The sequence below is a fragment of the Loxodonta africana genome, chromosome 16, assembly GCF_030014295.1.
Source record: "Loxodonta africana isolate mLoxAfr1 chromosome 16, mLoxAfr1.hap2, whole genome shotgun sequence".
NCBI classification, from domain to species: Eukaryota; Metazoa; Chordata; class Mammalia; order Proboscidea; family Elephantidae; genus Loxodonta; species Loxodonta africana.
In genome coordinates this window covers 73689841-73712402 of record NC_087357.1, presented here as the reverse complement: position 1 = coordinate 73712402, position 22562 = coordinate 73689841, and the positions used below count along the sequence as shown (strand labels likewise).

At 44.9% G+C, this 22562-nt stretch overlaps 1 protein-coding gene across 4 annotated transcripts in view; it reads right to left on the bottom strand.

The window, feature by feature from the left end:
* LOC135227856 (leucine-rich melanocyte differentiation-associated protein-like) overlaps nucleotides 1–6279 on the bottom strand; it is a 464639-nt gene extending 458360 nt beyond the window's left edge. For all 4 annotated transcript variants that reach the window (XR_010318035.1, XM_064269080.1, XM_064269081.1 and 1 more), the window contains exon 1: nucleotides 6178–6279. Coding sequence is in view for 3 of the 4 variants with exons in the window: in XM_064269080.1 (XP_064125150.1) it covers nucleotides 6178–6207 (30 nt within the window). In the remaining variant the exon portion in view is untranslated. The remainder of the gene's footprint in view (nucleotides 1–6177) is intronic.
* Between the last annotated feature and the right edge of the window lie 16283 nt (nucleotides 6280–22562).

Here is a 22562-nt window from a genome sequence, read left to right as displayed (position 1 = left end):
CTTCAAGGTGACATCTTTACTCTTTAACACATTAAAGAGGTCCTTTGCAGCAGATTGACCCAATGCAATGCGTCTTTTGATTTCTTGACTGCTGGTTCCATGGCTCTTGATTGTGGAGCCAAGTGAAATGAAATCCTTGACAACTTCAATCTTTTCTCCGTTTATGATGATGCTCATTGGTCCAGTTGTGAGGATTTCTGTATTCTTTATGTTGAGGTACAATCCATACTGAAAGACTGTGGTCTTTGATCTTCATTAGTAAGTGCTTCAAGTCCTTTTCACTTTCAGCAAGCAAGGTTGTGTCATCTGCATAATGCAGGTTGTTAATGAGTCTTCCTCCAATCCTGATGCCCCGTTCTTCTTCATATAGTCCAGCTTCTCAGATTATTTGCTCAGCAAACAGATTGAATAGGCATGGTGAAAGAATACAACCCTGGTGCACAACTTTCCTGACTTTCAACCAATCAGTATCCCCTTGTTCTGTCAGAACAACTGCCTCTTGATCTATGTAAAGGTTCCTCATGAGCATGATTAAGTGTTCTGGAATTCCCATTCTTCGCAGTGTTATCCATAGTTTGTTATGATCCACACAGTCGAATGCCTTTGTACAGTCGATAACACAGGTAAACATCCTTCTGGTAGTCTCTGTTCTCAGCCAGGATCCATCTGACACCAGCGATGATATCGCTGGTTCCATGTTCTCTTCTGAAACCAGCCTGAATTTCTGGCAGTTCCCTGTTGATATACTACTGCAGCCATTTTTGAATGATCTTCAGAAGAATTTTGCTTGCGTGTGATATTAATGATATTGTTCTATAATTTCCACATTTGGTTGGATCACCTTTCTTCGGAATAGGCATAAATACGGATCTCTTCCAGTCAGTTGGCCAGGAAGCTGTCTTCCATATTTCTTGGCATAGATGAGTGAGCACCTCCAGCGCTGCATCTGTTTGTTGAAACATCTCAGTTGATATTCCATCAATTGGAGCCTTGTTTTTCGCCAATGCCTCCAGAGCAGCTTGGACTTCTTCCTTCAGTACCATCGGTTCCTGATCATATGCCACCTCTTGAAATGGTTGAATATCCACTAATTCTTTTTGGTATAATGACTCTGTGTATTTCTTCCATCTTCTTTTAATGCTTCCTACATCGTTTAATATTTTCGCCATGGAATCCTTCACCATTGCAACTTGAGGCTTGAATTTTTTCTTCAGTTCTTTCAGCTTGAGAAATGCCGAGCGTGTTCTTCCCTTTTGGTTTTCCATCTCCAGCTCTTCACACATGTCATTATAATACTTTGTCTTCTCAAGAGGCTCTTTGAAATCTTCTGTTCAGTTGTTTTACTTCATCAATTCTTCCTTTTGCTTTAGCTGCTTGATGTTCAAGAGCAAGTTTGAGAATCTCCTCTGACATCCATCTTGGTCTTTTCTTTCTTTCCTGTCTTTTCAATGACCTCTTGCTGTCTTCATGGATGATGTCCTTGATGTCATTCCACAGCTCATCTGGTCTTCGGTCACTAGTGTTCAATGTGTCAAATCTGTTCTTCAGATGGTCTCTAAATTCAGGTGGGATATACTCAAGGTCATATTTTGGCTCTCATGGACTTGCTCTAATTCTCTTCAGTTTCAGCTTGAACTTGCATATGAGCAATTGATGGTCTGTTCCACAGTCGGCCCCTGGCCTTGTTCTGACTAATGATATTGAGCTTTTCCATCGTCTCTTTCCACAGATGCAGTCAATTTGATTTCTGTGTGTTCCATCTGGTGAGGTCCATGTGTATAGTCACCGTTCATGTTAGCGAAAGAAGGTATTTGCAATGAAGGAGTCGTTGGTCTTGTGAAATTCTATCATTCGATCTCCAGCATTGTTTCTATCACCAAGGCCATATTTTCCAACTATTGATCCTTCTTTGTTTCCAACTTTTGCATTCCAATCGCCAGTAATTATCGATGCATCTGATTGCATGTTCAATCAATTTCAGACTGCAGCAGCTGATAAAAATCTTCTATTTCTTCATCTTTGGCCATAGTGGTTACTGTGTAAATTTGAATAATGTCATGTTAACTGGTCTTCCTTGTAGGCATATGGATATTATTCTATCACTGACACCATTGCACTTCAGGATAGATCTTGAAATGTTCTTTTTGACAATGAATGCAACACCATTCCTATTCAAGTTGTCATTCCTGGCATAGTAGACTATATGATTGTCCGATTCAAAATGCCCCATGTCAGCCCATTTCAGCTCACTAATGCCTAGGATATCCATGTTTATGAGTTCCATTTCATTTTTGACGATTTCCAATTTTCCTAGATTCACACTTCGTACATTCCAGGTTCCGATTATTAATGGATGTTTGCAGTTGTTTCTTCTCATTTTGAGCTGTACCACATCAGCAAATGAAGGTCCCGAAAGCTCTACTCCATCCACATCATTAAGGTCCACTCTACTTTGAGGAGGCAGCTCTTCCCCAGTCATCTTTTGAGTGCCGTCCAACCTGGGGGGCTCATCTTCCAGCACCATATCAGACAATGTTCCACTGCTATTCATAAGGTTTTCACTGGTTAATGCTTTTCAGAAGTAGGCTGCCGGGTCCTTCTTCCTAGTCTGTCTTAGTCTGGAAGCTCAGCTGAAACCTGTCCTCCATGGGTGACCCTGCTGGTATCTGAATACTGGTGGCATAGCTTCCAGCATCACAGCAACATGCAAGCCCCCACAGTACGACAAACGGACACACATGTGGGGGCACATACTACTACTACCCCTATTTTATCTGTATTACAGGAGTGAGATGACTTAACATTTAAAATACACAGCACTAACCTTGGCACCTGGTGGACACTTGACAAATAACTGTTGAATCACAGCAATAACCCTATGAAAGGAATTTGTTATTCCAGTGTCTCTTGGGCATGAGATTTAAGTGCCCAAATACCAAGTCTACATTTGTGTCTGTAATGGTATTGCTGCCATTACTTCGTCATAAACCAAAAAAAAAAAAACCAAACTCGTTGCCATCGAGTTGGTTCCAACTCATAGCAACTCTGTAGGACAGGGTAGAACCGCCCCACAGGGTTTCTAAGGCTGTAAATCTCTACAAAAGCAGACTGCCACATCTTTCTCCCTTGGAGTGGCTGGTGGGTTTGAACCTTTAGGTCAGCAGCTGAGCACTTTAATCACTGTTCCACCAGGGCTTCTTACTTTGTTATAAGCTAATAGAAAAAAAAGAGAGAAGACTTAATGCTGAATATAAATGACACATTCAAGCCAAGAGAAGGCCAAATGAAGGCAGGCCCATGCTGAACAAAACAGTTTTTATGGAGAAAATAAACAGTGGGAGTGCAATGTCACCAAACTTGTGGTACTCTACGCCTATGTGACCAGTGCAGTGGCAGTCCACCCATACTCGCATTGAAAGCGATGACCTAGTTTCAGCAAAACAATATCACCCATTTTATTAAATTGTTTATTTTAATTTTACTGGTGTTATGGATTTTTTCCACTTAAATCATTCCTTTATTTGGGTTTTACAGATCTCTAAACATGAAAAAGTTCTATCTGGTTTTGTTTGTATATTTAAGTAACATTGTAATAAAAGAAATCAGCACTGTGGGCTCATGGGAAGTTGTTTTTTCCTTTAAGAAGTATCTACCGAAGTTTGAGAAGTGCCATGCTACATACAAACAAGGAGCTACCACTTGTAATGGTTGCCATTAGAAATCCCACGGAGCAGAATGATAATAAATAACCTAATCCCAGGGCCAGGCACCCAGATCCCTGGCCTAAGTGGTTTAGGAAATTGCGTACTAACACCCCAAGGGCATTTGCCTAACCTGCCTTCTCAGCTCCTCTCCAGGAAGCTCCATCTGCTTAAAACAGTTCCCAAGGGCCCAAAATGCCTCACCGTCACTTCAAAGATAAAATAGCCCATGCCAAACAACCTAAGAGCAAAGAGCAAGAGCACAGGAAAAATCAAGTTTGGAAAACAGAAAAGGGAAAGGAGGCACGGGACAGCCCTCAGCCCCACTGTCAGGTGCTCCATAAGCATGGAAGAAGCTTAACCCGGAGAATGATGGATCTGAGGGAAAGGGAACTCCTGGAGCTTATTCTTAAGGGATGGGAGAGGTTCTCTCATCCAGCCCTGTCTTAGCCTAGTGCTGCTGTAACAGAAATACCACAAGTGGGTGACTTTAAAGAACAGACATTTATTTTCTCACAGTTCAGTAGGCTAGAAGTCCAAATTCACGGTGTGGCTCTATGGGGAGGTCCTGGCCTATTTCCGCTTCCAGTAGTTGGCAATTCTTGCAGTTCCTGGGCTTATAGATTCATATGCCGCCATCATCATCAGCGTCTGTCTCCCCCTGTTTGTGCTTGCTTGCTTCTGTGCCTATGCCGTTCTTTCTGCCACTCAGAAGTGATTAGGTTTAGGACACAGCCTACATTGCCATGACCTTATTAACATAATAAAGAAAACTATTTCCAAACAGGATTACATCCACAGGTACAGGGATCAGTGTTCTAACACATAGTTTGGGAAAACACAATTTGATCCATAACAAGCCCCTTCCTGTCAGCAACCATTTTAACCTCCAGAAGCCCCTTTTCTCCAGATGGTTAATAACACCCATTATTTTTAACCTCTCCTGCAGGCCTGTACCTCCCTGGCCTTATTACTTCTGAGCTCCGGACCTTCTCCAGCTCTCTCCTTACGGGCTGCAAAGTTCAGGGACAGAGCATTCCAAGCAAGAGAGCTGTTAAACGCAGGGTGCAGAGAGACAATGGAAGGGCTTATTTCCAGAAACACCCCGCACGGCGCCTGGCACATACTAAACCAAACCCAAACCCTTTGCCGTTAAGTCGAAGCAAGCCTATAGGACAGAGCAGAACTGCCCCATAGGGTTTCCAAAGAGTGGCTGCTGGATTTGAACTGCCAACCCTTTTGATTAACAGCCGAGTTCTTAACCACTGCACCACCAGGGCTCCACCGGCACAGAGTAGGCACACAACGAATAGTGTGAATGAAGAAAAGGCAAGTCTCCAGGAATAAAAAGCAGACATTAACCAACAGGCACCGGCCAGCCTGAGAGGAAGCATGGTGAAGGCAGAAACGAAATGGTCCGCTTTCATTTCATCTGTAGGAGTTGTAAAACCTTTACAACTTTGAGAAAAGGGCAACATTCCCTTTAGCCTAAAGTAATCTCAAGATCTAATCGTGCCTGACACTACCTGCCTTAGGCAATTCCTGGGGAGAGCTTCAAAAACTCAGAACTATTCTCCAGGGTGCGCAGGGAAAAGAGGGAAGCAGGAGGGCTGGCTTACTCAGACAGCAGAGAAGAGGTTAAAGAGACCGGGCTTTTCCAGCCAATGTTTTTTTTTCAGTCGCAGAGTGGCTGAGACTATCCCTCCAGCAATGACTAAAAACACCCGAGGCTTCACCACAGGGCTGAAGGCACGTGAGGCCAGGTTGTCTGTCGCTCAGGGCCGAAACAGTAGCTTTGCCAATCCCCACAGACATCTGTTCAAGAAATCAGGTGCTGAAATAACGCGGAGAACCGCGGCTTCCCACGCCTTGGGGAAGGGGCCTACGGTTACCAGCCAAGTCAGCGGGGAGCGTCTGGACCTAAGGCCTGCAGGGCCGCATCAGGACTTGTGCGGGCCTCTCGTCCACATTAAAAAAAAAAAAAAATTTTTTTTTTTAGTTATTCTTTACGACTGCATTGTGATAAAGATGAACATATTAATATATTAAAACATTTTCTTTGACATAAAGTTTTTTTTCTTTTTTTCTAAAAGAAATTAAAACATTTCCATGAACCTCTAAAACTATCTGGGCTGCTGGCACTGTGCCCACCGTCCCTGATGGACGAGTCGCCCCACAGGACCTGGTCACTGAGTCACCAGTGACAGAGTGGAGTGGAGGGCGCGGGGCTTCCTCCCACGCAGCCACGGGGGTGTGCCAGGCCCAAACGGGAACTGTCCTCACCTAACTAGCGCAGGCGTGGGCACCTGGCAGAGGCACACCTGCAAAGGCAGCCCCCTGAGGCGGGGGCAGGGAACCCTGTTTAAACTCAGAGGGAGCCCTCACCAGTCTTTGGGGGTGCCCCTGGCCCCAGGGGTCCCTCCCCAGACAGACTTGCCCGGCGGGGGCGGGGCGGGGCTCCCTCCCGTGGACTTACTTGCGTTCCACTGACCACAAGTCCCGCCATGGCGGACTGGGCGGGACAGGGCGGGCGCGGCGCGGGGCGGCGGCGGCGAGGAGCGCGGGCCCAGCGCGCAGTTCCGCACTGGCCGGTCAGCTGACCCGACGGAAGCACGAGGCGCGGGCCGGGCGCCGGTACCTCGCCTCAGCTGCGCGCACGCCGCGGCCCCTGCTGCCCTCGGCCGGGCCCTTGCGGGTGAGCCTCGGAAACGGCCACCGCGCGCCGCAACAGGTGGCCCGGTGCGCGCAGCGCCCCCGCGGGTGCCGGGCCCCTTGACGCCCCGGTGCCCCGGGCGTCCCAGGGCCTAAGCGCTCGAGAGGGATCCGGAGAAAAGGAACAACGTCCCCAAAAACTCCTTGCCCAGAACTTTACGGAGTTAGTCGGGGCCAGGCTTGTGTGAGAGGGGTATGTCTTCCCCTTTGCAGCGCCCCATCTGAGCCGTTAGCCCCTTAGCCAGGGATTCAGAGCCGGGTCTTTCCTGTATTTCACAATTCAGGTTACATAATCGTTGTCAATGCAGAGAGGAGGGGCCTCTTGGCCGAACTCCCTGCCCCCAGCTTTCGTGGGGTGGGTGGAAGTCAGAAGATTGAAAGGACTCCTTGGTGAGGTGGGTTTTCTCTTTGTAGGTTATGGGGAGAGTTGTATTTCCCAAGGAAGTACTGACTCAGCTAATGTCACCCCCATACTCTCCACATAGTCTCTGGGAGCTGAGAATAATAAATCCTGGGGATGGAGAATTGGGCGATGTCCCCAAATTTTAGGCTTCTTTTATTTTTCCGTTCTAACAAGAAAATATATTTGTGAGGCTCAAAGTCATCAGTGGGGTCAAAACTCCCTCCCTGCTTCCTCTCTCTGGAAGTGTGGCCTGCCCTTTGCTGTCTGAATGAAATTAGGCCCACTGGGCAGGTAGCTCAGGATGCCTGAGGTCACTCCTGTACCGCTCTGGCAGAATCTTCTCCCTGTCCCTTCCTGTGTTCCCCGCTTCCACCTCCAAGATACACAAAGCTACTTACCAGATACCAATTCATCGTCCTATTGTCACTCACTGGCTATTGCAGCTTAAGAGCCAGCAGGGTCTTAACTGGCCTCTCATCCTGCCCCCTTCCTGTAGATGGGTATAGGCACCTTTTGAATAGGGAAGGGGAAACTAAGTCCTGACATGCCAGACTCCAGGTGTCGCACACATTGCAGGTACTTCAACTCAGTAGACTAATTGACAATTGTAGCTTCTCCACCTCTGTCTAGGGCGGTGTTCACAAGGCTTCTACTTTTCATTGTCCCCCATGTCTAAGCAGCATGTAGGAGTCCCTGGTTGTGCAGCTGGTGGTGATAAGTATGATGGTGGGTTAAGCATTTTGTGGCTATCACTGATGTCACTGAGACAGCCCTGCTCCTAAAGCTTTGCTCGGTGGCCTCTTACCATCAGCATTCTGAGGAGCAGTACTAACCTCTGAGGGTTGACCTGCCTGCCCCTTTCTCTGCTGGGAAGAGCAACACGGCAAAGTGGAGCTTAAGAATGCAGACTCTGCTGTGTTTACTCTGGGGGCTTCCAGGAAATGCTGGAACAAAAAGGTCCTGCAGGCCAAAAAAGCAAGCTTGCCCTCCAGAGATAAGGGGGATCAAAGAGACCCTTCAAGGCCTGCTGCCCTGCTGACCAGCTCCTCCCGCTCCTCCCTCCTTTCTCTGTTGGACGCACCCTCTCTGGTGCATTGTCCACTTTTGTCTGCCTTTCCTGCCTGAAAAGGAGGAAGTGGGCCCAGGCCTCTGACAGTCATGATACTCTGTCTTCCCCAGCCACCTTTCACCCCGGACTTCCTCGAAAGGCTTTGGCCAGCAGAAGAGGACCTGTGGAAGCAGGCCCAAATCTACTCCAAGATGATGTTGGAAAATCGTGCCCCAGAGGAGGGAAGTGCCGGGGGCCAAGTCTTTCATTCCCCTGCCTCCACGCACAGCCGTCGTCCAAGCTAGACTTCTGCAAACACTATCCACCAATGACACCGAAGTGGGCAGGAATCCTTCCCACCTTTCCAGACCCCCTCACTGCTGTTCCCGCTACCACATGGTCCCAGGGTGATCTTTCTAAAAGCCCAATTTGACCCTACCTAAAAGCTTTCAATATCTCACCACCAAAAAATAATGCAGCCCAAAATCTCAAGTATGTCCCTCAAGACCCTTTATAATCCCACCGATCCACACCCAACCCCAGTCTCCTCTCTCACTCCTCCCATCCTTGACCTATACCCTGTGCTCCACACAGGACTGCTTAACTTCACACAAGCTGTTAGCTTTGCTTGGAATGCCGCCCCAATCTCCACCGGATGAACACATCAGTTGACTGTAGGAGATGGTGTTACCCAGGGGGTAGTCATAAAAAATAAAAGGACAACTCAGAGTTGAGGTGGGCTTTGAAATGTTTGAAATGTAAGCTGATGACAGTTGGAAGCTATTGAAAGTTCTTGAGCAGGATAGTGATTTGCTGAGTAGTGTGGGGAGGGCTCTACCAGAAACAGACTAGATTTGCTTCTCCTTGCTCTTACCAAGTTTTAGAAGTTAGTCTCAAAAACCAAAGAAAAAAGAGGAGGAGGGGAAAGTAGAGAATCCTCTGTATCTCTGGACCAAGGAAGATTGGGAACCCCTTTGCCCCGATCCTACCCACCAGGTTGGAGAGTCCTTTGAACAAACAGAAAATTAAATAGCAGCAGCAAAGGTGAAGTCCTTCAGGTAACCTGGCTCGGGCTTGGGGAAGGAAAAGAGCAAAGGAATACAGAGAAACTGTCCCTCTCAGGACTGCCTGAGCTAAGGCTGGCCTGAAGGTGTACAATGGAGTTCTTTGGGGTACAGGGAGTTTACACGAGTGAACAGAGAAGACAGGTCTTGTTGGGGCTTCTTCTGAAGCACAGCTCTTTCTGCACCTAGCCCAGGAGCACTGACGGAGAGGCAGGCTCATGCAGCCATCCAGGCTCTTCCTCAGTTCCCTCCCCCAATCCATGGCCAATGGGGAGTGAGCTGCAGGGTCCCCAGCCCTGCCCGGTTTTATTCCAAGGACCAGGCACTGTGCTAAGCACTAGAGATGTAGATGACTTACTAGACACGTAGAAGGTCAGACTTATGCTCAGACATTTGCAGTACTGGGTGGATATTAAGTGCTATAATTGTGATCCTATTTCCTGAACCCAAAGTCAAGGCATGTGGCCTAATTCATACAAGTGTACTCGTGAGGCCCACATAACAGAAAGTTCACATCAGACCTGGGCTGGAAATCCTGGGCCTATGAATTCTGGAACTCTAACAGGCGCATAGGAGTCCCTGGGTGGTGAAAATGGTTAACACACTTGGAAAGTTGCGTCCACCCAGCAGTACCTCAGGAGGAAGGCCTGGCAATCCACTTCTTAAAAATCAGCCATTAAAAACCCTAGGGAGCACAGTTCTACTTTGACACACATGAGGTCGCCACGAACTGGAATCAACTTGACATCAACTGGTAACGGGCAAAGAAAGAGTGAGAAGGTTCAACACATACAACTGAGGATTGCCTTATCACCCTTGATGAAGAGGACAATATTTTATTCCCACTGTCATCGTTGTTATTATTATTCTTTGGCAGAAGAGGACGGTTCCCTTAGAGTCCTTCCTCTATCACATTCCTGGAGACAAAAAGGAAGATCCTGTTTATTTCCAATCAAGGGAGTTGATTCTGGGGTCGGCCAGAACCAGAGAAACAGGAACTGATTCCTTAAACCTTCTAACCCTACACAGCAGCAGTTGAAAGAAGGACAGGAGCAGTTAACAAAGTTTTATTAGCATGTCTACCTACCTGCAGCCTAATTTCTCTTCAATGTGGCCTCATTTCTTTCAGGCCAAGCCCCTGGCCAGGTGAAGATGGTTGCTGTAATTAATCATGGCCCCCCTGTTCAGACTTACCACATTCTGATTTCAATTTAGAAAACAAAGCTGGATGTCAGCATCTGAAATGCTCTTTGTTGCTGAAGTAGCCTCCTTTTAGCCTAAAGGGGGAAGTTTAGGAAGTGGAGGAAAGGGGAGGGGCTTCCAGGCCTCTCCAAAGTGTTCTCACATATGTGAGGGGTTTGAGGAGAATGATCTATCTTCTAAAACATCTCCTTCATGTCCCAATTGACATGAAATTTTTTTTAATTTTAAATTTTCTTTAAAAATGTATATTAAATACCAGCATAATGTCTGGCATGAGTATTTATCCCATAAGTATTAGTTTACTATTATTATTTTTTACTATTACAAGGATCCCTGGTGGCACAACGGTTAAGTGCTCACCTGCTAACCAAAATGTTGGTGGTTGGAACCCACTCTGCTAAGGGAGAAAGACCTGGTGATCTGTTCCCATAAAGATCTGTTCCCATAAAGATTACAGCATAGAAAACCCTGTGGGGCAGTTCACTCTGTCACATGAGGTGGCTTATGAGTCAAAATTGACTCAATGACACCTAACAACAACCTCATTGTAATTAGTTAAGTGGGTTCCTACTCATAGTGATCCTACATGCAACAGAATGAAACACCGCCCAGTCCTGCACCATCCTCACAATCGTTGCTATGTTTGAGCCCATTGTTGCAGCCACTGCGTCAGTCTTTTTCGTTGAGGGTCTTCCTCTTTTGCACCGACCCTCTGCTTTACCAAGCATGATGTCCTTCTCCAGGGACTGATCCCTCCTGATAACATGTCCAAAGCACATGAGACAAAAACTCCATATCCTTGCTTTTAAGGAGCATTTGGCTGTACTTCCAGGACAATTACTATGATTAATTCTCAGTGCCTCTGATTTCCCTTCTCTTTGGGCCTTAGAAGGTTTTGTTGTTGTTTCTCTATTAAGACGCAAAAATTAGCAGGGAGGGGAAAGGGAGTAAACATGGGGAAGGTGTGAATGGGAAAGGGCTTCCACTTTTCACTCCGTAGTCTTCTTTCATTATTTTCAACAGCAGAGATTGGCATGGAAGGGGCAGGACAAAGAGAATTTTTAAATGAAACTGCTATTAGTGTTATTTTAGCAAATTCTGAAAATAACAACAACAAATCTTGTTTCCCAATTTGCCTGTAGCTTGCCAAATACTCCTAGTTCTTAGCTAGATTCAAGGAGCCCTGGTGGTGCGGTGGTTAGGCACTGGGCTGCTAACTGAAAGGCGGGCGGTTCGAACCCCCCAGCCGCTCTGTGGGGTAAAGATGTGGCAGTTGGCTTCTGTAAATATTACAGCCTCGGAAACGCTATGGAGCAGTTCTACTCCATCCTATAGGGTCGCTATGAGTCTGAGTCTTCTTGATGGCGGTGGGTTTGGTTAGCCATATTCGGTAGGTAAATCATTGTTAATTTAGGAAGATTTTGGACTTACTGGAAGGAAAAGAAAATTGATCAGAAAAACGTGCCCAACTTTATACTTTCCATCGAGGGATAGAAGAGCAGTGTCCTAAGCCCTGGCCACCTTTCCAGGATCTGGGCTTTGCTTGGAGAGGTTATGCCATTTGGAGCTTGAGCAAGGGCTTCCCTACACTCAGTTAAAATATAAGGAAATTAGAAAACTTCGGTTAGGTAATCATTGACCTATGCTGGCCGGGCTAACAGCATTCCTGTAGGGGGATGCTAGGACGTTACCCCTTGAGATCCTGACTCAGTAGGTGGTACCCTGGCATCTATATTTTCGGTAAATATCTGCAGGTAGTTGAGGTGTGTGGTCATCCAAAAATCACTGCCTCAGAGATCATCTCCTCCAACTACTGAGTGGGGAAACTGAGGCCTAGAAGGTGGAAGGGACTTGCCCAAGGTCACCCAGCAAATGAGCGGCAGAGCCCAGACCAGAACACCAATCCTCTGAAGACAAGAAAACAGGACTTCTCTTACATCCTGATAAGAACAGGATAAGGAGGCTGGGGAGGAGTGCCTGAAATATGCCATTTCACATCTAATTGCTTCTTGTCACGTTGTAACCATTTTCCTCATATGGAGCCCCACACTGATGGCTCAGAAATAACATTTTCAAAGTTACATCTGCAAGGAAATGGCTGTTAATGTTCTTGCTCTCCTTTTAAAGCGCCGAGGAATATATATTAATTTTCCCTCTACTTATATTGCCTATTTGCAAATTGTATTCACTACCCAGTGCTCCAATTTGTCCTACCCCTGAAGAGATTATGATGAATAAATGTCTTCTTGGAAATAAAATTTAAAAAAAAAATTTGTCACTGAGATTTATTTTTATAATTATTTACAGGGATTATTTTAGAATATACGGGGGGCAATAATAACGTACACACGAGGGTTCCAGCGTGATTTACCGGTGTTAATTCAGAGTCTCTTCCCACTTCTCTGAAAGAGCCCCAGCTCTCTCTCTGCAGCTGTGAGCCAGGGGCAAAGCAAGTGTCAACTGCACCTGGGCCTCAGCAGTGCAGGAAGGCTGGGAGCCAGAGGGATGAACGGTCAGGCCTTGTAATAACCAGTACCCTGGCCTAGGAGTCCTAGGCTCAAGACCTAGCTTTGCCACGAGCTAGCTCAGTGCCCGTGAATGAATCCATTCATTTCTAAGGTCCTCAGTTTCTTCAAATACAAACTAGCTGATCTAAAGAGCCCCTTGTTACTAAAAATGCAAATAATTATGCAGCAGTATATACTAGTTGCCATTGAGTCGACTCTGGCTCATGGCAACCCCACGTGTGTCAGGGCAAAACTGTGCTCCATAGGGTTTTTGATGGGATGATTTTTTTGAAAGCAGATTGCCAGGCCTTTCTTCCGAGGCTCCTCTGGGTGGACTTGAACCTCCAACCTTTCAGTTAACAGCCGAATATAGACACAGTGTCCAAGGCCTCTACTAGCCCTTGCAGAGCCTTTCTCCAGTGAAATCTTTGACAAGCAAAGCATGGGCTGGACTTCAGACTCTCACTTCCTCTGCACAATGCCTTTGTGATGCGTAATCCGCCCAGCCTGAGACAGCTGTGGTGTGTTCCGGAAAGCCTCTCTAAAGGGGTTGGCAGTTGAGCTGAAGTCTGAATAAGGAGTCAGCTGTGAGAAAACCTGGGAGAAGGGTTTTTTCCAGGCAGAGGGAACAGATAATGTAAAAGCTGTGAGTATTCTCCTAGCCTCACATTGCCAGTCTGCTTATGCTTGAGTGGTGAACTTGAACCTGAGTGCTTCCAAGGGCAAAGAGACAAGCCTCAGTGTCATCCCAGCCAGAGAGAAGAGTATACCAGATACAGCTGTACCAGGCTTTGAATTGCTCTTCAGCACCAAAGTACAAAAATTTTTTTTTTTTTTACCAAAGCACAAGTGGGCTAAGGCCTGGAGATGCAGTAGCTGAAAGCAGTGGCTTTTATGGACATATAGAGGTTCTTTTTTGTTAGTTGCCATTAAGTTGGTTCCAATGCATGGAGACCCTATGGACAGCATAATGAAAGGTTACCTGGTCCTGTACCACCTTCATGATCATTGGCTTGTTTAAGTCCATTGGTGCAGCCATTGTGTAGTGTTTTCCAACCTAGGGGGCTCATCTTCCATCACTAAATTGGGCAATATTCTGTTGTGATCCACAGGGCTCTCACTGGCTGATTTTCAGAAGTAGATCACCAGGCTTTTCTTCTCCATCTGTCTTAGTCTGGAAGCTCCACTGAAAACTACCCACCGCGGGTGGTCCTGCTGACACTTGAAATAGCGGTGGCATAGCTTCCAGCATCATAGCAACACACAAGCCACCACAGTACAACAAACTGACAAGTGGTGGATCGAGGATCTACAGCCCTATAAATTATCTGTGGTTTTCTTGGAGAGGGAAGCACAGAAAAATCACTAGTCCTTGTACATGACCACACTGGTACAAACTCTCAGAGACACATGAAAGTACATAAACAAACAGGTAAATGCACAGACACGCCAGACACGTGCCAAAGTTGGATCCACGTGTACCATCTCACGGCCACAGTCTTGAATCCTGAGCCCATTGCTAGGCTTGCCCTGATCTCCCATTTCACTGCAATAGCTCCTAGTAGCTGGTAGAGACTGCAGGCGTTTTAGACTTTCAGTACTTACTTAGAATCCAGAGGGTTTATATAGCATACTGAGGTGCTAAAAATTCATTCATTCAATTCATTTACTCAAGTATTTATTGAGTGCCTACTATGTGCCTGGGGCAGCGAAGTATTTATTGAGTGCCTACTAATCTAAGCTCTGGGAGTGGAGAAGTAAAGAAAACAAATTTTCAACCCTTACGGTGCTTACTTTCAGTGGGGGAATAGATAGTAAGCAAATAAACAAGTAAATACAGAGTATGTTAGGTAAAAAAAAAAAAAAGTAGTGATAAATTGATGTGAAGAACAATAAGGCAGGAAAGGAGGATAAGAAGAAGTTCCAGGAATAGTTAGGGAAGGCCCAAAGGGGAAAGTGATACTTGAGCAGGAAGCTAGGCAGAGCCAGGTGGACATCTGGGGAAACAGTGTTCCAGGCAGTAGGAACAGCAAATGCAAAGGACCTGATGCTGGAAGGTGCCTGGCATGTTTGGGAAACAGAAAGAACATCAAAGTGGTTGGAGTGGAGTAAGTGAGGGGGTAAGTGATGGTAAATGAAGTCATGGGACGGGGGTAGGAAGATCATGGAAGTCCTGATAGACTGAGGTTAGGACATGGGCTTGTACTCCAAGCTAGACAGGAAGCCTTAAGCAGAGAATGGACACTTTGTAGAGATTTCTTCAACTGCTGTCTTTAAAATAGACCATGGAGAGGGAAGGGCAGAAGCAAGGACACCAGACAATAGGCTATCTCAGGAATCCTGAAGACGGTGACTCACCTGGATATATTTTGAAGAGAGTATCAACAGAATTTTCTGATGGATTTGTCATGGAGAGTACGAGAAACAGAGGAATCACGTGAACTTCAAGATTTTGGCTTGAGCAACTAGGATAGAGTTGTCATACTGAGACAGGTGAGCAAATTGGGGTGGGAGGGGAAAGCAGCAGTGGGAACATTTTTGGACCTGATAAGTATGAGAAGCCTTTGAGACATACAAGTGGAGGTGTTAAGGAGGTATTTGGATACATAAGTGCAGAGATCAAGAGACAGGTCCAGACTAGAGAGAGAAATTTGGGAGTTATCAGCTTTTAGATGGTATTTAAAGCCACAAAGAAGGATAAAAAGATCTGAGGATTGGGCTCTGGAACACTCCAACATTTAGAAGTCAAGGAGATGGGGAGGAACCACAAAGAGACTGAGAAGGAGAAGTCAGAGATTAAGAAAGAATCAAAGGCAAGTCAGGGCCTGGAAGCCAAGAAAGGAAAATGATCAATAAAGCAGGGTGCCCAATGTAATGACTGATTCAGCCAAGGATGCTCGGTGGATGTTGAAAGCATTGGGCGAACAGGACATCACATGATCTCCAAGTTATCATCCTACAGACTACCCATAAATTACAAAAGGGGAAGTGTACCTTTACAATGGAGAGTCTGGTGGTCACAATCCAAACCAAGAGATCAAATTTAGCATCTCCAAGGATCAGACAACCAGACATTCATGGGCCTTTGATGTGATACAACAGGTAGTACACACCACCTGTATGGTATTCTTGCCAAAAATGTTTAATCAGAATCTGTTTATGAGGAAATACAACTCCAGAAAGTAGAATATTCTTCAAGACAACTGGGCTAGACTGTTCAAAATGTCAATGCCATGAAAAAAAGTGAGGGGAAGTAGGCAGGGAAGACTGTTCTAGGTAAAAATAGACTACAGAGACGTGACAAACAAGCACAATGCATGATCTCTGATTGGATACTGGAACTGCAGAAAAAACAACTAAGAAGACATTTTCTAGGACAATTGAAAATGTTTAATTTGAACCATTTCATGATTCTATTCATTATATTGAATTAACATTACTTTTCTTAGGTGTACTAATTATATTGTGGTTTCATAAAAGAATGTTCTTTTATGAAGAAATTAGGGGTGAAGCATCACAATATCTACAGCTTTCTTTCAATTGTTTCAGGAAAAAATAATGTTTGTGTGTGCATGTTAGAGAGGGTGAAATGTTCTTTTTGACAACTCATTTCATCCATTGTCAAAAAGAACATTTCAAGATCTATCCTAAAGACAACACTGTCGGTGATAGAATAATATCCATATGCCTACAAGAAAGACCAGTTAATATGATTATTATTCAAAGTTACACATCAACTACTAATGCCAAAGATGAAGAAATTGAAGATTCTTACCAACTTCAGCAGTCTAAACTGATCAAACATGAAATCGAGGTGCATTGATAATTACTGGTGATTGGAATACAAAAGATGGAAACAAAGAAGGATCAGTAGTTGGAAGATATGGCCTTGGTGAAAGAAAGGATGTGAAGATCACATGATAGAATTCTGCAAGACCAACAACCTATTCATTGCAAATACCCTTTTTAATAACATAAATGGTGACTCTACATGCAGACCTCGCTGGATGGAATACATCGGAATCAATTCAACTATATCTGTGGAAATATACAATGGAGAAGCTCAATATCATCAGTCAGAACAAAGCCGGCTCATATGCAAGTTCAAGTCAAAGCTGAAGAAAATTAGAAAAAGTCCACAAGTGCCTGAGTATCACCTTAAGTATATCCCACCTGAATTTAGAGACCATCTCAAGAATAGATCTGACCCACTGAATACTAATGACTGAAGACCAGATGAGTTGTGGGATGACATCAAGGACATCATACATGAAGAAAGCAAAAGGTCATTAAAAAGAAAGAAAAGACCAAAATGGATGTATGTCAGAAGAGACTCTGAAACTTGTTCTTGAACATAGAGTAGCTAAAGCAAATAGAAGAAATGACAAAGTAAAGAGCTGAACAGAAGGTTTCAAAGAGCAATTCAAGAAGACAAAGTATTATAATAAAATACGCAAAGACCTGGAGTTAGAAAACCAAGAGGGAAGAACATGCTTGGCACTTCTCAAAATGAAAGAACTGAAGAAAAAATTCAAGCCTAAAGTTGCAACAGTGAAGGATTCTATGGGCAAAATATTGAATGATGCAGGAAACATCAAAAAGAAGATAGAAGGAATGTACAATCATTGTTCCAAAAAGAATCGGTCGATGTTCACTTCAAAGGTAGCATAAGATAAGAACTGATAATATTGAAGGAAGAAGTCCAAGCTACACTGGAGACATTGGCAAAAAATAAGGCTCAAGGAATTGACAGAATACTAATTGAGATGTTTCAACAAATGGATGTAGTGCTAGAGGTGCTCACTCATCTATGCCAAGAAATTTGGAAGGCAGCTAACTGGAAGAGATCCATATTTGTGCCCATTCCAAAGTAAGATGATCCAACAGATTACAGAAATTATCAAACAATATTATTAATATCACTTGCAAGTAAAATGTTGCTGAAGATGATTTAAAAACAATTGCAACAGTGCATCAACACAGAACTGCCAGACTTTCAAGCTGGATTCAGAAGAGCATGTGGAACCAGGGATATTATTGCTGCTATCAGATGGCTCTTGGCTGAAAACAATACCAAAAAGATGTTTACCTGTATTTTACTGACTATGCAAAGGCATTCAACTGTGTGGATCATAACAAATTATGGATGATATTTTGAAGAACAGGAATTCCAGAACACTTAATTTTGCTCAGGCAGAACCTGTACATAGACCAAGAAGCAGTCGTTCAAACAGAACAAGAGGATACTGTGTGGTTTAAATCCAGAAAGGTGTGTGTCAGGGTTGTATCCTTTCACCATACTTAATTCAATCTGAATGCTGAGCAAATAATCCAAGAAGCTGGACTATACAAAGAAGAACAGGACATCAGGACTAGAGGAAGACTCATTAACAACCTGTGATATGCAGGTGACCCAACCTCACTTGCTGAACGTGAAGAAGACTTGAAGCACTTAGTGATGAAGATCAAAGACTACAGCCTTCAGTATGGATTACACCTCAACATAAAGAAAACTAAAATCCTCACAAATGGACAGTTAAATAATATAATGATAAATGGAGATAATATTGAAGTTGTCAAGGATTTCATTTCACTTGGATCCACAATTAATGCCCATGGAAGCAGCAGTCAAGAAATCAAACGATGTACTGCATTGGGCAAATCTGCTGCAAAAGACCTCTTTAAAGCATTAAAAAGTAAAAATGTCACTTTGTGGACTAAGGTTTGCCTGACCCAACCCATGGTATTTTCATTTGCCTCATATACATACAGAAGCTGGACAATGAATAAGGAAGATGGAAGAAAAACCGATGTAATAATTATGGTGTTAGCAAAGTATATCAACTATACCATGGACTGCCAGAAGAACAAACAAATCTGTCTTAGATGAAGTACAGCCAAAGTGTTCCTTAGAAGTGAGAATGGTAAAACTCCATCTCATGTACTTTGGACATGTTATCAAGAGGGACCAGTCCCTGGAGAGGGACATCATGGTTGGTAAAGCAGAGGTTCAGCGAAAAAGAGGAAGACCTTCAACGAGATAGATCGACACAGTGGCTGCAACAATGGGCTCAAACATAGCAATGATTGCGAGAATGGTGCAGGTCCAGTTAGTGTTTTGTTCTGTTGTACGTAGTGTCACAATGAGTCAGAACCAACTCGACAGCACCTGGCAACAACCACAATCAGAGAGAAAGAGACAGCATGCAAGCCAATGTGGTAAAGTGTTAACAGTTGATGAGCCTAGGTGAAGACTATATGGGTGTTTATTGTCCTATTCTTTAAAAATGTCCATAAGTTTGAAAATTTTGTAAATAAAATGTTAAGGAATAAAAGCAGCCCAGGGCTGCTTAAGGTCAAATAAATTGAGGACTGAGAATTAACCATTGGGTTTAGCGACATGAAGGTCACTGGTGACCTTGACCATGAGGGAAGAGCAGAAGAAGTAGGCAGGAGCCAGATCATAAAGAACTTTGTAGGCTTTGCTTTACTCTGAGGACAACGGGAACAAAGTGGTTACGTTTCTGTTTTGTGGCAGGAAGTATGACGGTTGTGGGGAGGGTGGATTAGAAGTGGAAGAGTAGGGTCAGAAAATTCTTCACAGGCTCTGAAGTGCACCCAATACCCCATGATAGCTGGTGAGGGCCTGGAGGAAGAGAACAGCAACAGGAATGTAAAGGAGGGGATGGTTGCAAGGAGAGTGCAGGACAATTGCCATGACTTGATGTCTGTTTGGAAGCAGAGGATGATGGGGTGGGGAGGGGGGTTGATGAGTTCTGTTTGGGACACATGGTATTTTCAAAGTCTGTATAGATTTTTCCCAATTCTGGGGGAAGCAGCAGGCAGGAGGGACACTGTAGGACCAACAGAAGCATGTAACAATGTAATGCAGCACATTCGAGGACCTGGTGAGTCGTTCCCAAGCTTCACTGTGTGACTCTGAGGTCAGAGCCAAGCTCACTGCACTGCGACCAGGACTTTGGGTATGACAGTGACCTGATGATGCCTTGTTCATAATGTCTCCATGTCCTGGGAATCCCTCTGCACAAAACCCCTCCCATCCCTCTCATCCTTGGTGACAAGCTTTCTCCAATGCCTCAGCCCCCAGTGGCTGCCACAGGTTCCGAATATCATTTTAAAGCCTGTGCCATGTGCCTGGCACCGGGTGCTGCTGTTTGGTGGTGGTGTATATATTCGTATCTGTTCCCGATTGCCCAACGAGGTGGTCAGCTGCTTGAATGCAGGCAATTTAGCTTACATCTAAAATATTGCCAGCCTTGCCCAGAATGTTGTTGTTGTTAGCTGCCGTCAAGTCAGCCCCCAACAAATACAGTCCACCTGCCCAGCAGAATGAACCGCGGCCCAGTCCTTGCCATCCTCGTGCTCGGTCGTGGATACGACCCTCGCGATTCACAGGGCTTTCATTTGTTGATTTTCAGGAGTAGGACACCAGGCCTCTCTTTCTAGTCCATCTTAGTCTGGAAGATCCACCGATAACTGTTCAACGTCATAGCGACACACAAGCCCCTGCTGACAGCCCAGTGGTGGCTGTGCCTGAGGCCCATTGGCCAGGTCACCCCCATGGAAGGTGAGAATTCTACCACGGAACCACCAGTGCCTGATTTTGCCCAGAATGGGTGATAATAAACTGAGAGGTTGACACAGGGAGGAGAATGAAGGCTATAGCTTAACACTCCCCATACTAAAGACACCCTGAAAGCCCACCACCCTGGCTGCCAACCCTTGGGGACCACCTCTTTGGATGGGGGTGTAGTTACTTAGAGACCATTGCTGCCAGCCCCCCATAATCCCTGAGTAGTTAGACTCCTTGGTAGGAAGCCTCCGTGAAACAGCCCACAGTGCTCTCTGGCTTGCTCTCTCTCGGAGCTGTTTGCAGTAAGTGACTCACCCAATTAAGAGCATCTACATAACAAAGCCTCACCGGGCCGCAGAGGTCATGCAGACTGTGAAGTGTGTCTTTTAGTGTGTGCGGCAGAGAAGGTTCGCTAATTACCAGTCATTTCCACCCCTCAAGAGCCTGACAGCCTTTGAGATGCAAGGGATAAAAGAATCCCCAAATTCCCACCCCACACCAATCACTTCTCCCTCCCACCCCTGCATTTCAAACCTGTGACTAATAAGTGCCAGGGCTGAGTCTCTGCCCACCTGGATCTCAGGGGGAGGAAAGAGGTTGCCTTGATATGGGTGCATCTCTTTTTTTAGTAAAAGGGAACTGAGAAGGGCAAGGAAGCTGAGTTCTAGAGGCTCTGCACCAGTGTCTTTGTTAAACCAGTAAACAGACAAAACTTGTACTGTTTTTTCTCTATGTATAAAGTAATATATGTTTGTAGTAGTAACAAAGTGAGCAAAAAGAAAGTTAAAATCACCATGATCCTCCCCCCAACCCCAAGAGACCAGTGGTCACACAGACACCCTGCTTTCTAGGCTATATGTATGTCACGGATTGAATTATATCCCCCCCAAAATATGTGTGTCTGTTTGGCTGGGCCATGATTTCCCGGATTGTATGGTTGTCTTCCATTTTGTGATTGTAATTTTATGTTAAAGAGGATTAGGGTGGGATTGTAACACCATCACCCAGGTCACATTCCTGATCCAACCTAAAGGGAGTTTCCCTGGGGTACAGCCTGACCACCTTTTCTCTCTCTCTCTCTCTCAGAGAGAGAGATAAAAAGGAAAGGGAAGCAAGCTGAGAGTTGGGGACCTCAAGCCACCAAGAAAGAAGCACCCAGAGCAGAGCGCATCCTTTGGACTGGAGTCCATGTGCAGAGAAGCTCCCAGTCCAGGGGAAGATTGGTGAGAAGGCCAACAAAGACGGAAAGCCTTCCCCTGGAGCTGACACTCTGAATTTGGACTTTTAGCCTATTTTACTGTGAAGAAACACATTTCTCTTTGTTAAAGCTATCCACTTGTGGTATTTCTGTTATAGCAGACGACTAGATGACTAAGACGATGTATCTACTGTGGGTATATACATGTCTGTATCTTTTGTAATGGTTGTAACGGGCTTTTGTTTGTTTGTTTCATAATAGTTCTTCAACATCTTTCCCCATGGGTACGTGGAAAGAATGTTGAGCTGGCAGGGATGCTGAATTGGTCCACTAGAGAAGGCGAGTCTGGGCATTAGAGCACAAGAGAGAGGCATTGCCAAAGAGAATTTCTGAAAGGAGGCAGTTGTAAGGCAGTAAACTGCCCTTACCTTTAGAACCTGGTAAGTCGCTTCCTCTCTCTGAACCTCAGTTTCCTCATCTGTAAGATGGGGATATGAGTTCATGCCTCACAGGGTTGTTTTGAGGGTTAAAGGAGATCATGGCTGTGAAAGGACTATCTAGGCATTGCACATTTCATTACTCATCGTAATAAGTGTTCATTAGTGCCTACTTTTTACTTAGTCCTCTGCTAGTCTGTTGGGAATATAAAGGAGGTACCTAGTTCAGGCCTCTAGGAGCTTAAAATCTAATTGGGAAGTTGCACACACACACACTGTTACACAATAAGAATTTAAATGCTAGTAAGTGATATCATCAATTAGTAGATAATTAAGTGCCAGATGAGTGACACAGACAGCACTCAAGGAGATCAGAGGTAAGAAAGAATGAAAGAGGATAATATTATTTGATTGACTACTTTCTACGTGCCAGATACATGCATTGTCTCATTTAATTCATCCATTGACCATATGAGGTAGGCACCATTCTTATGTTCATTTTGTAGATGAGGAACTTGAGACTTCAGAGAGGTTATGAAACTTGCCCCAAGTCACACACACAAAACCAAACCCATTGCCATGGAGTCAATTTTGACACAATAGCAACTCTATAGGACAGAATAGAGCTGCTCCATAGGGTTTCCAAGGAGCAGCTGGTGAATTTGAACTGCTGACCTTTTGGTTAGCAGCCGAAC